The sequence below is a fragment of the Falco naumanni genome, chromosome 4, assembly GCF_017639655.2.
Source record: "Falco naumanni isolate bFalNau1 chromosome 4, bFalNau1.pat, whole genome shotgun sequence".
In the NCBI taxonomy this organism is placed as follows: Eukaryota; Metazoa; Chordata; class Aves; order Falconiformes; family Falconidae; genus Falco; species Falco naumanni.
Window position 1 is genome coordinate 21,272,657 of NC_054057.1, and position 14,463 is coordinate 21,287,119.

Here is a 14,463-nt window from a genome sequence, read left to right on the forward strand (position 1 = left end):
ATACACATATACTCCTCTATTTTATACACATAAACATACATAAAAAAGAAAACATAACAAAAATTGTACTTAACATCAAAAAAGGTTTAGTATATAAAAAAAGATCCATGAAATGCACCATTCAGTTTCACTATGCAAACATTTTGCTAACATGTATCACAAGCAATGATATTTTCATTCTCAGGGGTTAGAGGAGTACTTTGGAAAACACAGAGATCTTCTGAGAGCAAGTATGAGTCAAAACTACTGTACATGCCTATTATTTCCACAGTGTCTCTGTGGAGATGTGCTACATCATCACTTGAACAAACTAAATATTGCAAAGACAAAGTATTGAACAAGAACACCTTTCACTCGTGCAAACGGCACTCTTACCTGCTCTTTGAACTCCTGCTCTTTCAGTTTTGAGTCATTGACCAGTGTTGTCTTCTGTGCAAGCTGTGCCTGAAAGAACAGTCACATACAGAAACAATCAAGAAACTGCTGAGGATATATATCATAGGCACCTTTTCAATAAACCTCTTTCTCCTTTTAAAACACAGACTTCTGAGTGTTATTTCTGCTTTCAAACTGCTGTGAAACAATTATCTACAGAGCAAAATCAATAAAATTTAAGACTTACCTGAAGATCTGTTATTGTGACCTAGAAAAACAACAAAAAAATTAAGATTAAAATGTATGAAAAATAGTGAGTATATCAAGTACTGGACACGGGTAAAACAAGAAATAAATCACCGTTTTTCAATCTCCTAGTTGTGACAGTATGTTAACTAAGGATGATACACATTGAAATGACCAAATCACACATACACTTGTATAAATAGTCCCATAAATAGTTTAACTTATTTGTGTTGACAGTACATAAAGTTTAGATATTTAAACTGCCTCATTTGATTCCATAAGACAATTATCATAAATATAACTTCAAGAACCTTGTGTTTCCAAGTCTTTACAAAATGCATATTGGAGATGAATGATAACTGAATGAGTATGAAGCACAAGCCAGAAAACCCTAACAACTATTAATACTACTCACAATATTGTACCTTTTTCTTTAATTCTCCAAGTTTCATTTGGAAATCTGAACGTTTATCTTAGAATAGCTTCAGATTAAGAGCTTCATGAGCTCTACATCTTGCAAAGATAGCAATGTTTATGAAGTACAGAAGCAATTTCAAGCTTAAATGTCTGTCTTTCCTTGTTGCAGCTCTAAGGAAAATAATGCTCTAGTACTCATGGGTATAGCTCAAGGTTGTAAAATAATTTTAACATCACGTATTTTGTGTGTGTTTTGGGGTTTGTGTTTTTTGGTTTGTTTGTTGGTTTTTTGTTTTTTTTTCAAAGTTAACCTGAACCTTAACACAGAAGTGGTACACACCACTTGTTTCTTCCCGAGCCTCTTTGGAATTGTGCTGAGAAGGGAAGCTATTCCCCACCTCTGTAGATTCGTAAAACCTGTGGGTTTTCCTACACTCTGATAATAGAATACAGAGGAAAATCATTCCTCTATGGATCTCAAACCTGTAAGTGCAATTCTTGATCTGACCACACACTTGTTTTCTCACGAAGAGACAGTTTCTGACATTTGTATATCCCAACACTAACACTTAAGGATGTTAGTATTTGCCAACTGTTTATCACAGTCAGAAAAATACTGTTCAAATGTATAGTTATGCTTCATGTCAAAGCAGACATGCTATGTGCGATGTTTGGCCTAGGTTGACAACAAGCATCACAGCAGGTTTTGTAAGACAAACTTCTGTGACCCAGGGGACTCCAAATTTAGAAAACAAATCAATTGCCCACAAAAAGTTGCTAATAGTCAACAGAAGACTTCTGAGTTGTTTTACTACTAGTACTAAGGGAAAAAAAAAAATAAAAAAAGAGAGAAAAAAATGTTACAAACCAACAAAATAAAAGAGAAATAAGGCACACCAAAAAATACCATGACAAATTAAGATGACAGAATGCATTAGAATGCACATGTGAAATCCAGATGTAGGTGTGGACACTTCTGCTCAGGTATGTGGACAAGGTCCACAGGCCCCCTCCAATTCTCTCGTCTAGCTCTGTCATGTTGCAAATATATGCTACTGTATCAGTTTTAAATGTATGCTATTGTACCAGGAAATAGAAAAATTGGTTTCATATATATATATAAAAATATATATATATAGGACAGGCAATGGATAAGTTAAGACATTAAGAAGAACATTTCTTAATTTCTTAACCCTCTTAATTTTAAAGGGGGGAAAAGGAAAACTACCTCCTGACCCCAGAACAGACTGCATCAAAGAGTGAGAATCCAATACTGAAATACTGACAAAACAGTAAGTGGAAAGCCCACTTACAACAGTCCAAATATTTGAGCTTTGACTGGAATGGAGGATGTACCAGGAGCTATCTGCATGTTCAATAGCACAGTCAGACTACTAGAATAGTAATGTTGTTTTGAGATTAAGTCACCATTGCGAATAGGATGAAATATGCAATTCACATTCAGTTAAATCAGAGCTGTGCAAAAGAAAGCTTGTTATCAGTTTGCTGTATTTGAATTTAGTTGGAATTCTCAAAATTTCTTAAGAAAGCTTGATGCCTGTACGGCAGCAAAATCATGTATATTTAACTGTCATAAACTCACCAAAAAATCCCATTGTTATTCTGTAATCACTTCATACCTGGATGCTTTAACTGCGCTTCAGTACATGCACTACCACACAACCTGGTTTTCCTCCCCCTCAAATGAGACATCATTTATTCTTTAAAACAAAGCTATTTACCAGCAATGGAGTTCTCTCAGCTGGTTTATACCCACCACAAGTGGAAAAACTCCTTTTGAGTATCCCCAAAGTCTGCCATGGAAATACCAAGGAGCAGAGAATTGTGGACAAGATTCCAGAGACAGGCAAAATTAGCTCCTTATTTTGTTTATTATAAGCAGATTCATCTTTACGTAGAGATGTAATATTTGCAATATTCAAATATTTTACAGCTCTATGTTACCATTGCAAACCTGTGCGATACACTTCTGGGAGGAACTGAGAAATACATCAAATACCATTGCTGGTATATAGATTTGATGTAACTTTCACGACCTATCAGTGAATATGTAATACCGAAGATGCATGCACAATATGATGCTAAATGACTACCTGTATTTATAGAAAACTTCTGTAACAAAGTAAGTAGTGAAACAGTTAATAAGTAAGTCCTAAAGGTAAAGTACTCTTCATACTTTTCAGAATCATGTTTTAGGGTTCAGGAGATTCTTAAAGAATCTTCCTCCAGATACTAAGTTTATGCAAGATTGTCATCAGTGGGTGGATAAGGCTTGATTAAAAATACACGGCAGTTTGATACAAGTATTTCTTCTTTTCCTGTTATGAAAGCAACACTCATGTCATGGAACAGTTAATAAAAGTAATATAAAGGGTGTTGTAAGCAAGGCAGAAGAAACAAACATTAGGACAGCGAGGTAATTTGTACTGTAAGTTTGTAGTGTCAAATAAACACATTTAGTATCCCCATTGCTTCCTGTTGTCAAAATAAAAAAAATTAAAAATGAAGTTAATATGAACTCTCACCAATGACCCAATACCTCATATAATTTTCCTCTTTTTAGTGTAATAGTAAGTAGTAATATTTTCATCAAAGAATTCGTCAAACTAAAATATAGTCTCAGAAAGACAAAAGCACATACTCCGTCTTCTTTCAATGAAGACCTCTCTATCAATAATTGATATATTCAAGGCACTACTTCAGAGCCATTTGGAATTTGAATTTTAAAATATTATGCTAAAAACGACCCAATGTGATTTCCTTTCCTTCTAAAGGGCTTCCAGTAAACATAAAGAACACATGTAGAGGGACCCTCCCCTCCCCAATAACCACAACACAAACAGACTTTTTAACATGCCATTCAAACAACGTAGTATCAAACACTGCAGATCCTAAAGAGGTTCACATTTGAAGAAGTTAATGTCTAAAAGAATAGAAACTTTACGGGAAAGTGAAGGCCAGATATATAAATTAAAACAATTAAGAACAAACTAAAGAATTTTATGAAGACTAAGCATTTCACACCTAAACATATAAAAATAAATGTTAGTGCCAGCTCACTTTTTCACTGTTCCAACGCTCCTCTTCTGCCAGCCTTTGCTTGTATTCCTTTTGCAAGTTTTCTAGCTGTGCTTGTAACTCATGAACTTTTGCTGTCATCTCCTCTTCACGAGCCTTGAAAATACAGGGGCAAAAAACCCTACTTACACAATTAATCATCTAACCATTCAAAATCTTAACTACAGTGGACAGAAAGCAATAAACAAAAGAGTTATGCTATATACAGAAGAATATGCTTGAAATTCAGTGTAAAGGTTAGTTACGCTACAAGGCTATAGAAAAGAACAAGAAACAAACACAGGAGCTTAACCAGATTTTGCAGGCCTCCAACAGTTAAGATTACATAGTTAGATTACAGTTAGTTCTTTGAATTTTTTTTTTTAAAAAAGAGCCATTTCTATCAGGCACTAAACCAGCATTTGAATTATTACTGGAGTATGTGCTTCGTTGTAGGACCTTCATGAAAGGAACACACAATGATACAGAATCACTTCCTATACTATGGAAGTGACAAGGACTTAAACCCTTTCCTCAGCCATTTGCACAAAGAAGTTCCTAAAAAAGTTTTAAGCACATTTTCAGAAACAGTAACTTCCCATTCACAAGGGTTTGGAGGGCACTGTGCAGCATGGATGAAAGAAGCAGCGGCAAGAACGGCAGCGAGGAAATGAACTTTTCCTGTATATTTTATGACAGTGTGAAGAGTAAATTTAGAAGAGAAAAATACAATGACCTAAATCCTAGTAACTTAACCCACCTATATGGCACTGTAGAGAAAAAAATATTTTTTAAAATTGTGTCCCCTCTGGCCTTTTTGTGAAATAGCACATTAGGGAGCTTATAAAACAGCACTCCAGTTCAAAGTGCACGTCTCCGCTGCTGAACTGAAGTAAAACCCTAGTTTCACTCACGCTAACCACCCAGGGCAGCGAGCTGCCTGCTCTGCTATGCAGTAGTACTTCAGATTAAATTAGTACAATTAATCAACTATGCAAACAGACGGCACGCTGCATGGAACAGAACCTTACTTCAAGGGTTATAATGCTAATCTGGACAGAGCATCAGAGAAAGGACCTAGAGCGTGAGGCTGGCCCACAAACTATGTATTTAAATCCGTCAAAGAAACAACACACCATGACCACCACCTCAACTCCAGTAAAGCTTAAATTTAACTCGCTCACTTTCCTCATTTCAATCCGGAAGACAAACTGCTGCTGGTTTGTATCCCAGAACAGTGTGGCCAGCAGAAGCAGGGAAGCAATCATCCCCCCATACCTGGCACTGGTGAGACCACACCTGGAATCCTGTGTTCAGTTTTGGGCCACTCACTGCTAGAGGGATGCTGAGGTGCTGCAGCGTGTCCAGAGAAGGGCAACGGAGCTGGGGAAGGGTCTGGAGCTCAGGTCTTATGAGAAGTGGCTGAAGGAACTGGGGTTGCTTAGTCTGGAAAAAAGGAGGCTCAGGGGGGACCGCATTGCTCCCTTACAGCTACCTGACAGCAGGCTGTAAGGCAGTGGGGGTCGGTCTCTGCTTCCAGATAACAAGGCACAGGACAAGAGGAACCGGCCTCAAGTTGCACCAGGGGAAGTTTTGAGTGGATATTAGGAAAAATTTCTTCACTGAAAGGGCGGTCAGGCATTGAAACAGGCTGCCCAGGGGGAGGGTGGAACCATCATCTCTGGAAGCCTTTAAAAAACATGTAGATGCAGTGCTTAGGGACATGGTTTAGTGGTGGACTTGGCAGTCTTGGGTTAGAAGTTGGACTTTATGATCTTTTAAAGGTATTTTCCAACCTAATTATTCTATGACCTATCTAATTTCTATTGAATGACCAGAGTTAGGGCTTAATTTTTAGAATTCTTTCATGTTCATAAAACACAGAAACAAATGTTTTAATTGCAAGCTAGGTCACCACACCTATTAAGTGTAATTCAAGAAGTAAGATCTATACCAATAAGAATCAGTTTGTCTAGATGAGCAATGAGAAAAGGGGAAGAGTTATTTCAAAATGTGTGCAGTCACATCACTTTTCAGAAAGATACCTCAAGGATTTCTTCATATTTTTTCACAGTTCTTTTCAGATCATCGTCTTTTTCAGCAATTTTTTTGTGCAGCTGTGTTGTCTCTACATGGTGATTTTCTATCAATTCAGTCTCTACCTCCTGAGCTTTACCTGTAAAAGAAAAAGTCAGGCCATATTAAAAAAACATATTTATTTTGTCAAATTGTGCCAGAACAGTATTTAAAAAAGCTTAAAGACAACTGTGGAAAGCATCTGTAAGGACAAATTGTTAAGAACATTCATTCTTCCTCACTGTCAGTGACAATTAAGTCACTCAATCCCAACATATATGAAGTTTGTTGTCTGCATTTTGGTATCTGAAGCGATTTTTTCTACCCGATGCTGGAACTTTTCGAGAAAATTTAAGATCACAACCAATACTTATCAACTAATTCTATCTCGAGAAGTGATTGAAACATCTGCAAATCTTCAGAAATTCCTCACTTGTAGGGGTACTTCCAGTAACTGTTGAGTCAAAAGATACTTTCAGCTCACTTCTTCAACCTCCAACTTACCCTGTGGTGGCAAGAGATGGCCAGAGAAGCTGAAATATGCTGTGCTCTAGTTCTAATCACATGGTAGAGCAATCTGACACCATATCCAGCTGGTACCTGTTAGTAGTTAGTGTGAATGAAGTCTGCAAGATGCAGCTATGTAAACGCAATTCTGATTCCCAGACGGATTGAAGTTTCTCTGAAAGGCACCCTTCAGTGCCATATAGTTAACAACGGAGCATTAAAGGTTTGTCCTGCTGAAGCCAAAGCAGTATTACAATGAAAACCTCGCAATGTACTTTTCACCTCTAAAACTCTACGCCCTTTTCCTTTTGAATTTATAATAAAAAGATAGGTACCTATGGCTATCACAGGTAACTCTGCAGTGACAGATACGGAGTGCTAGATCAAAGAACCACTCTGCAGGGTAAGGAAGAACACCTACATAGGGGTTTTCCTAACTGCTACAATTAACATTTATACATTACTTCTTGAGCAACAAAGGCAAGTTCTTTCCCTGAGTTCTCAAGGCAGTCATAAAACATGCTGACTTTACCAAAGTCCCAGGTAAAACCCCTTCCTCAAAACATCTGAAGATCTGGTTTTCTGGCTATTTTACCGATTACACTTATATTAGTATTTCACTTACTGATAGCTTCTTTTACTGCTGTTTCCAGTTCTCTTTCTTTTTGAGCCAGCTGAGTATTGAACTCTCTCATTAATTGCTTTAAGGTGGAGTTGTGCTTTAACTCAATGTCTTCTTGTTCACATCTGTAAATAAAAAATAAAAAAAATTACAGTGAGGAAATAAAATGTTTAAATAGAGTGCAAGAACAATTTAGCAAGGTAGGAGATCTGGGAATTTCTCCAAAACTATTTTAGAATGGGATGGGTTTGAATTATATGAATTCTGTGGGATTCAGGGAGGCTCTTTTGTTCTCCTCCTATTGAATTCACCTGGAAGGCATAGGTGTTTCATTTAAAAAACAGCCCAGAACTGAACCCTTCCAAAAGACAGGGAATTTCTGGTGAAGAAGATTAAGAACTGGAAGTAAAGAATGTGCTGCAGAAAACCAGAATTTTTAGGGAATTCTTCCCTTGAGAAACCATTAGAGTGCTGAGCAGTATAGCACATTTTTGTGCAGTACATATGAACTATTCTTGATATCATTTGAACATGAAGCTCTCAGTACTAAGTTTTAATACACTTGTCTCCTGCTTGAGAAAAACAGAACTGTGTTTTATGTTCTGGCAATGCTGAAAATGACCATCACATAAGAAAAACAAAAGTGCTTTGCCGAAAGACAAACCACTTTTTAAACTGATGACTCAAATAGTTCTACATGTTTATGAAGTTCAACTTTCAAGTAGCTCTTCCTTGCTGTTTCTTTAAGTGTATTTAGAAAAATGACAGGAAAACACCAGTCATTATTTCATTGCTACAAATTGAGCTTTAAAAAAGTATTCCTGAGATTTTAGTGGTTTAAGATAAAGCAAAGAAATGGTAACAAGTCCAGGAACAAAGAATTTACCTGATTTTCTGCTCCATTTCTTCTAAGGACTCCTTCTTTACTATGTCAAGCTCTTGCTGATGTTCTTTTCGCAGAGCACGTAAGTCTTTTTGAAGATTATTCACTTCTTTGCGTAGTTTCTGTTTCTCCCTTTCAGTCTCTTCCAGTTTAGTTTGCAAGTCCTTCTGCTGGTTCTGCATATCACCTAGTACCTGCTGCAGCTCCAAACCAGATTTAGCCTTTTCTTCAGCGTTTTCCTCACAAGCTTTCAGACTGTCATTTCTTTCATCCAGTTGTTGCTGTAAACTTTTTAGTTTTTCTTCGTATCTCAAACTCTTATCATCCATCTCAATCTTATGCACTTCATTCTCCTTCGCTAGATTATTCTCCAACTCTTTTATCTTCTGTTCTAAAGACTGACTGACTGCCTCCTTTTCCTGCAATTTTTTCTGCAAGTTTCCAATTATATTCTCCATATCAAATTGTTTTTGTTCTTTAGCTTTTAATTCTTCCTTACTGCTTGCTAAATCACCACCGCAACGCGCATGCTCATCTGCTAACAATGAGTATTTTTTGGTTTGCTCCTCAAGTTCTTTCCTGAGGCTTTCAGTCCTGCTCTGCTCCTCCCGATGGCTCTGCTCAATGCATTCGAGTTTTTTAAGGAGTTCTCCCTGTTTGTTTTGCAGTTCTAAATGAAAGTCATTACTCTCTTGTAGTTCCTTTTCATACTTCTGCAACAATTCATCTTTTCCAGTTAAGCCCTTCTGTAACACATGCATTTTCTCTTCGTATGTCTGTCGGACACCCTCAAGCATATTTTTTTTTTCTTGTTCTACAGCAGCTTTTACACTCTCTACTTTTTGCAGCATTTCTTTCTCCAGTTCTGTGGGATCTCTTGTTGACTTCATTTTTTCTTCCAAGGACTCAATTTTGGCCTCTCTCTCCTGCACTTTTTGTTCTAAGTCTTTTAACTGATTTTCTTTCTCTTGCTTAAATTGCTGTTCCTTTTCTTCTGCCTGAGATATCAATTGCTTTTTAATAGAACCGATTTTTTGCTCTGCCTTCTTTTTCAGATCTGCCAGCTTAGTACTGCTCTCTGCATTCAGTCTCTCTTCTAATTCTTTCAGTTCCTCCTCTTTGCTTTTAAGTAGCGCTGACTTCGTGTGATGAAATTCCCTCTCTTTTGCTTCAAATTCAGCTTTCAGTGAACCTATTTGCTTCTCAAGATAAAGCACTTTTTCTTCAGCCTCCTTAAATCTATTATCCTTTTCAAAAGCCACCTTCTCTGCCTGCTGGAGTTGCCAAGCTACCTCTTTCTGCTGTGTGTCTTTTTGTTCATTATACCTTTTAAGTTCCTCCATCAAAGAATCATTTTCTGAAGTTTTCTGAGCAACGTGTTCTTCTAGTTCAGCAATTCTTGCTGCTTGGTTTTTTAACTTTGCTGTTAGCTCACTCTCTTGCTTTTCCCTCCTGCTTTGCTTTTGTTCCAATTCACTTTTTAAACTATCAAGATTCTCACTTTGTTTAGCCAGTTGCTCCTTCAGTTTATTTAGCTCTTCATCTTTTTTATTGGCTTCAGTATTGCTTAATTCAAGTTTGCTCTGCAAATCTTTAATAGTATCATGATTTTGTGTAAATCTGGTTTGTGCTTTCATCTTCCACTCTGACAGCTCGGCTGTGCAATGATCTGCTTGCTCAAGAGCTGATGCTTTTTCTTGACTCAGTGTCTCAACTCTGGACGATAACTCCTGTACCTGGTTTAACAACTGCAACTGAACCTCTTGATGTTGCTTGCTTAACAGAGACATGGCTGCTTCCTTCTCTGTTAAACTTACTGTACTTTCAAGTCTAACACTAAGGTCATTGATTGTTTTGTTGAGAGCAGAGATCTCAGATTCTTTTTCCTGGAGTTCCTCCCTCATTGAGGTGACAGCATTGATATTTTCCGATAACTCTTTCCTCAGCTGTGTTATGCAAGTTTCTTTTTCAGATGCTGCTTGCTGCTGATGCCCTCCCTCTTTTTGCAATTGTTCCTTTTCTGTTACAAGCCCTTCAATGTCAGCTCTCATGGACGTAATCAAATTGTCCTTCTCTTGCAACTGTTGCATTGACTTTTGCAAAGAAGTCCTTGCAACAGAATGATGCTCTGTAACTTCTCGAAGTTGAGCTTCTAGTTCAGGAATCTTACTTGCATTAATTAACACTGCTTCTTTAACTTTCGCAGTTCGGCGCTCGCAATCTGCGATTCTTCTTGTTACTACACCAATTTTTTCACGGCATTTTTCAATTAATTCATTGCTTTTTGTTTGCAATAAAGCTTCAGCATTCTTCCAATAAGCATCTAACTGGGCTGCAAGTTCTCCTGACTGCCTTTTAAACTCAGTTTCTTTTAGCTGAATTGCCTCTATTTTTTTCTCATAATTTTCATGATCTTTGTGCTGAGATGACTGCACGATTTGGAGTTTCTCTTCAAGTGTTTTCAGTGTATCAGCCAGCTCGGAAATTTTGGCTTTGTCCTTTTCTTCAACTGCTTTCTGCTTGCTGAGCTGTTCCTGAAGTCCTGACTGCTCTTTCAGGGACTGATCAAGATCACTTTCCAATTTTTTCAACTGTGTTTTCATGTCACTCTCCTTGCCTGACAAAGCATTCACCTTGGCCACTGACTGCCTTAGTTGTTCTTGCAATTCCTTCAGGGACTCCTCCCTTTTCACCTGTTCCTCCTTCAGACGGGTAATTTCTGTTTGGGAGCCCTCCTTCTCAGCGCTGACGGTGGCAAGTTTCTGTTTCAGGTCTCCAACCTCCTGCTCTTTCTCTTGCAGTTCCATCTCATGTTTTTCCTGGAGCTCTTCAACCTGCTGACTGAGTTTGGTTTCCCAACTCTGGGTAATTTCTTCCAACTCCCTCCTATGAGCCTCAGCAAGACTCTCTAGCTGCTCTTTCTGATTAGATTCCAGTTTTGATACAGCATCATTGATTCCAGCGGAGCTGGCATGTGCCATTTCCAACATTTTAGCATTGAACTCACTCTCTTTCTGACTAAATTCCAACTGCTTGTTTTCAAGCTCTTTTTTTAGTTTAGCTTCCTGCTCAGCAAGTTTCTTTTTGAAAGTTTCCTGCATATCTTTTGATTTCTGTTTAATTTTCTCCATTTTGTTCTCCTGACGTTTTAGTTTACTTTCATATTCTCCTTGCAAAGCAGTAATTCTCTCCTCTGCAGCTAAAAGTTTCTGTTTAAGCTCTTCCATTTGCTTGTTCTGTAACTTCTTCATGTCTTCAATTTCATTTTCCTTCTCAGTTAGACTTCTCTTTGTCTCATCAGCCTCTCTTTGTAGATCCTTCAGTTGACATTCATATTGTTGTGTCAGAGAGGTTACTTTCTGTGTATTTTCATTGCTTTGCTCTTGCAAATGCTGTTTCAGGTCACGTACCTGAGAGATGTATGCCTCCAACTCATTCCTGACTTCATTCAGCTGGGATTCAGCTCTTTCTAGGTGTTCACTAAGCTGCAGTTTTTCACCTTCAAGACCTGTCAGCTTTTGCTGCAGCTTTGCTAGTTCCTCTTCATAAATCTTTGCCTGCTCATTAGACGTACTCCGATGAGACTCTGAAAGCTCATCTAGCTTTGCAGACACTTGAACAAGTTCAGCTTCAGATCTTTCTGCAGATTCCTTTAGTTTCTGTTCATGTGCTTTTAGTTCCTCCAGATATCTGTCTTTCTCCTCCAACGATTGCTTGAGTTTGTTGAGCTCCTCTCCGAGTACCTTCTCAATGCTTTGAACAGACATTTCATGCTCTTTTAACAACTCTTCAACCTCTTTGTTGTGCCCTTTCCTCTCCTCTTCCAACTTCCCTTCCAATTCTTGCTTTGTTTCACACATTTTGCTGTTCAATTCTGAGAGCTCTTGTTCTAAATCATGACGTATTTTCAGTGCTTCTGATAGCTCAGAAGATAGCGCTTCTAATTCTGTTTGTTTCACATCTAGTTTTTCTAACGTTTTTTCATTCATCTCTTCTATGTGTGCACAGAAAGCTGTTTCTTTCTCTTTCAAAATTGTATCTATCTCTTGCTCTTGTTTCTCTCTCATTTTTTCTATTTCAGTTACTTGTTGCTGCTTTAAGATTTGAAGTTTTTCTGTCCAAAGCTTTTCCTGCTGCTGTTTCACGTTCTCCAATTCTTTCTTGTGTTTTTCAACCATATCATTAATTTCCTTATTGTGCTGCTTTTTTTCAGACTCCATCAGAGTACTTAATTCCTCCGACTGCTTTCTGTCGTCTTGTGAATACTTTGCAAGAGAGCTTTCCAGTTCAAGAATCCTCTGTTAGAGAACACAGTTTTAAAAGAGTATGAATATTCAAAAGTTATCAATTTGACTGAATTTTAACAAAGTCTCACTAGGTTCACATAACTACAAGTCACTTATTCCATTATTTGTAGTGAGTATCAACTTCTTATGTAAGCCTTTCATTCATATAGTTTGTTCTCAACTTTGCTTCCACTATGGCGTGTTATATTTAATAAAAAAGTCTTCCATTTCACTGCAGTGAAAACAGATCTAATACAAGCTTGGAAACAATGTAACCAATTCAAATAAAATAATTCACATGTTTATGAGAGGTATGTTCACATTTTCTTATTAAGCTGAAGTACCAATACACAGGATGAAAGATATCGGAAGTCTGCTCAAGTATTATAGAACTTTGTACATATCTACTGAGTTATCTTAACTCCATCACTCACGGAAATGCTACTGTAAAGTTAAACCACTTCTATATATAGAACTTAAAAACTAACATTTGGGAGTGCTGGAATAATGTACACACTTGCATTAGCAGATAATATAATCTTACCCATTACACAAAGCAAAGGACATTTCAAAAAATCATGCAAGTTTTTTTACTTACTCAATATCCTTACAAATGTTTGTATGGTATCAGTACTCAGAAGTTGAACAGTTTAAGTTTTAACGCTCCTGCATAACATACATAAAAAACTGTGTAGACGGATACAAATTCATATCCCATGCCATGATATAAAGTGAATGCACTTCTGTATTTTGCCATCTAATCTTGTAAAAAAATAAGGGGCTACAGCATACCATGGCAATACAGTAAATTTCTGTTACAACAAGCAGCACTGTGACAATCACAAACCAATCCAATCACAAGAAATCCACTGTATTTGTAAACCTGACACAGTTAAATGTATACTGAAAGGAATTCTTGTAAACATTCTCTTTTGGAATCTTTACTCACAGTTCTAAAAGTCTCTACTTCTTGATGCATCTTCTGAACTTTCTTGTCACACTCTAACTGTATTGCTTTCTTCTGCAGCTCTAATTCTTCTAAGGCTAGGGATTCTTGCTGCTCTTGTTCTTGAAGGGTTTTTAAACAGTCACTCTGATTTTTTTCCTGTATCAAAAATTACGATTAAAACAATCAACTATAGTCATCACACCTTGAAAACCAGTAAAATAGGGTATTTACAAACCAATTAATAGAAGTCATGCACTAATCACCTGTATTTTCTCCACAAACACACATAGTTTGTATTTCATATGTGAAAACAAAACTGTTATAAATCACTTTCATTTTCTTTTCTTGGGAACCATTTGTCTTCTACTTCTCTATGAATGAAAACCATAAAGCAATTCAGCTTCATTTTGTTTTGTTCACCATGACTAATCGAGAGTAACACCTTAGAGGAATAAAGGTCTGTCCTCACTTGATTCCACTGCTAACGTACTTTTAAGCTTCTATTCCTTATAATTAAAAAATACAGCCTGAGAGAGAGAAAAATCTAGTCTGGAAGGGACTGTCAAAGTTCCTCAGTCCTAGTCACCAACCATCACAGAGAAGCACAAAAGAGTATCTACTATCTGTTAGGTAAAATCACACGATGATCTAAAGTGGATTTTGAAAAAAAGCAAAGAATCCCAATGATTCCTCCCAGCCTGACCTAGAAGAAAATTCTTTTCTGAGGTCAAACACCATGAATAGTGAACCTGTTCACGTAACACAATGCAACCAGACAAAACGCTACCGACACTTTCCAAGTAACAGCCTCATTCTTTGTACCTCTTTTACTCTGGTTACTGTGGCTAACTGCCAGTGATCCAGAGGAAGAAATTAAAAACCCCCAAGTCTAACAAGAAGAGTGTTTAAAAAAAAGGAAGTCTCTCCCACAAGATGCAACTGCTAGCAAGCAGTGATAGCGATCAATTATCATTATTCAGTCTGGATCATTGCAGCCGCTTTCCCTTCATATTGCTGAAGTCTC

General features: G+C 37.3%; 1 protein-coding gene across 5 annotated transcripts in view; it reads right to left on the reverse strand.

Moving 5' to 3' along the window:
• The window catches only part of GOLGA4 (golgin A4), a 71,834-nt gene that overhangs the window by 12,199 nt on the left and 45,172 nt on the right, over positions 1 to 14,463 (reverse strand). For all 5 annotated transcript variants that reach the window (XM_040591102.1, XM_040591101.1, XM_040591100.1 and 2 more), the window contains 7 exons: positions 13,440 to 13,595; positions 8,208 to 12,502; positions 7,325 to 7,446; positions 6,162 to 6,292; positions 4,120 to 4,233; positions 623 to 643; positions 376 to 444 (listed from right to left, as the gene is read on the reverse strand). In XM_040591102.1, the coding sequence (XP_040447036.1) occupies positions 376 to 444; positions 623 to 643; positions 4,120 to 4,233; positions 6,162 to 6,292; positions 7,325 to 7,446; positions 8,208 to 12,502; positions 13,440 to 13,595 (4,908 nt within the window). The remainder of the gene's footprint in view (positions 1 to 375; positions 445 to 622; positions 644 to 4,119; positions 4,234 to 6,161; positions 6,293 to 7,324; positions 7,447 to 8,207; positions 12,503 to 13,439; positions 13,596 to 14,463) is intronic.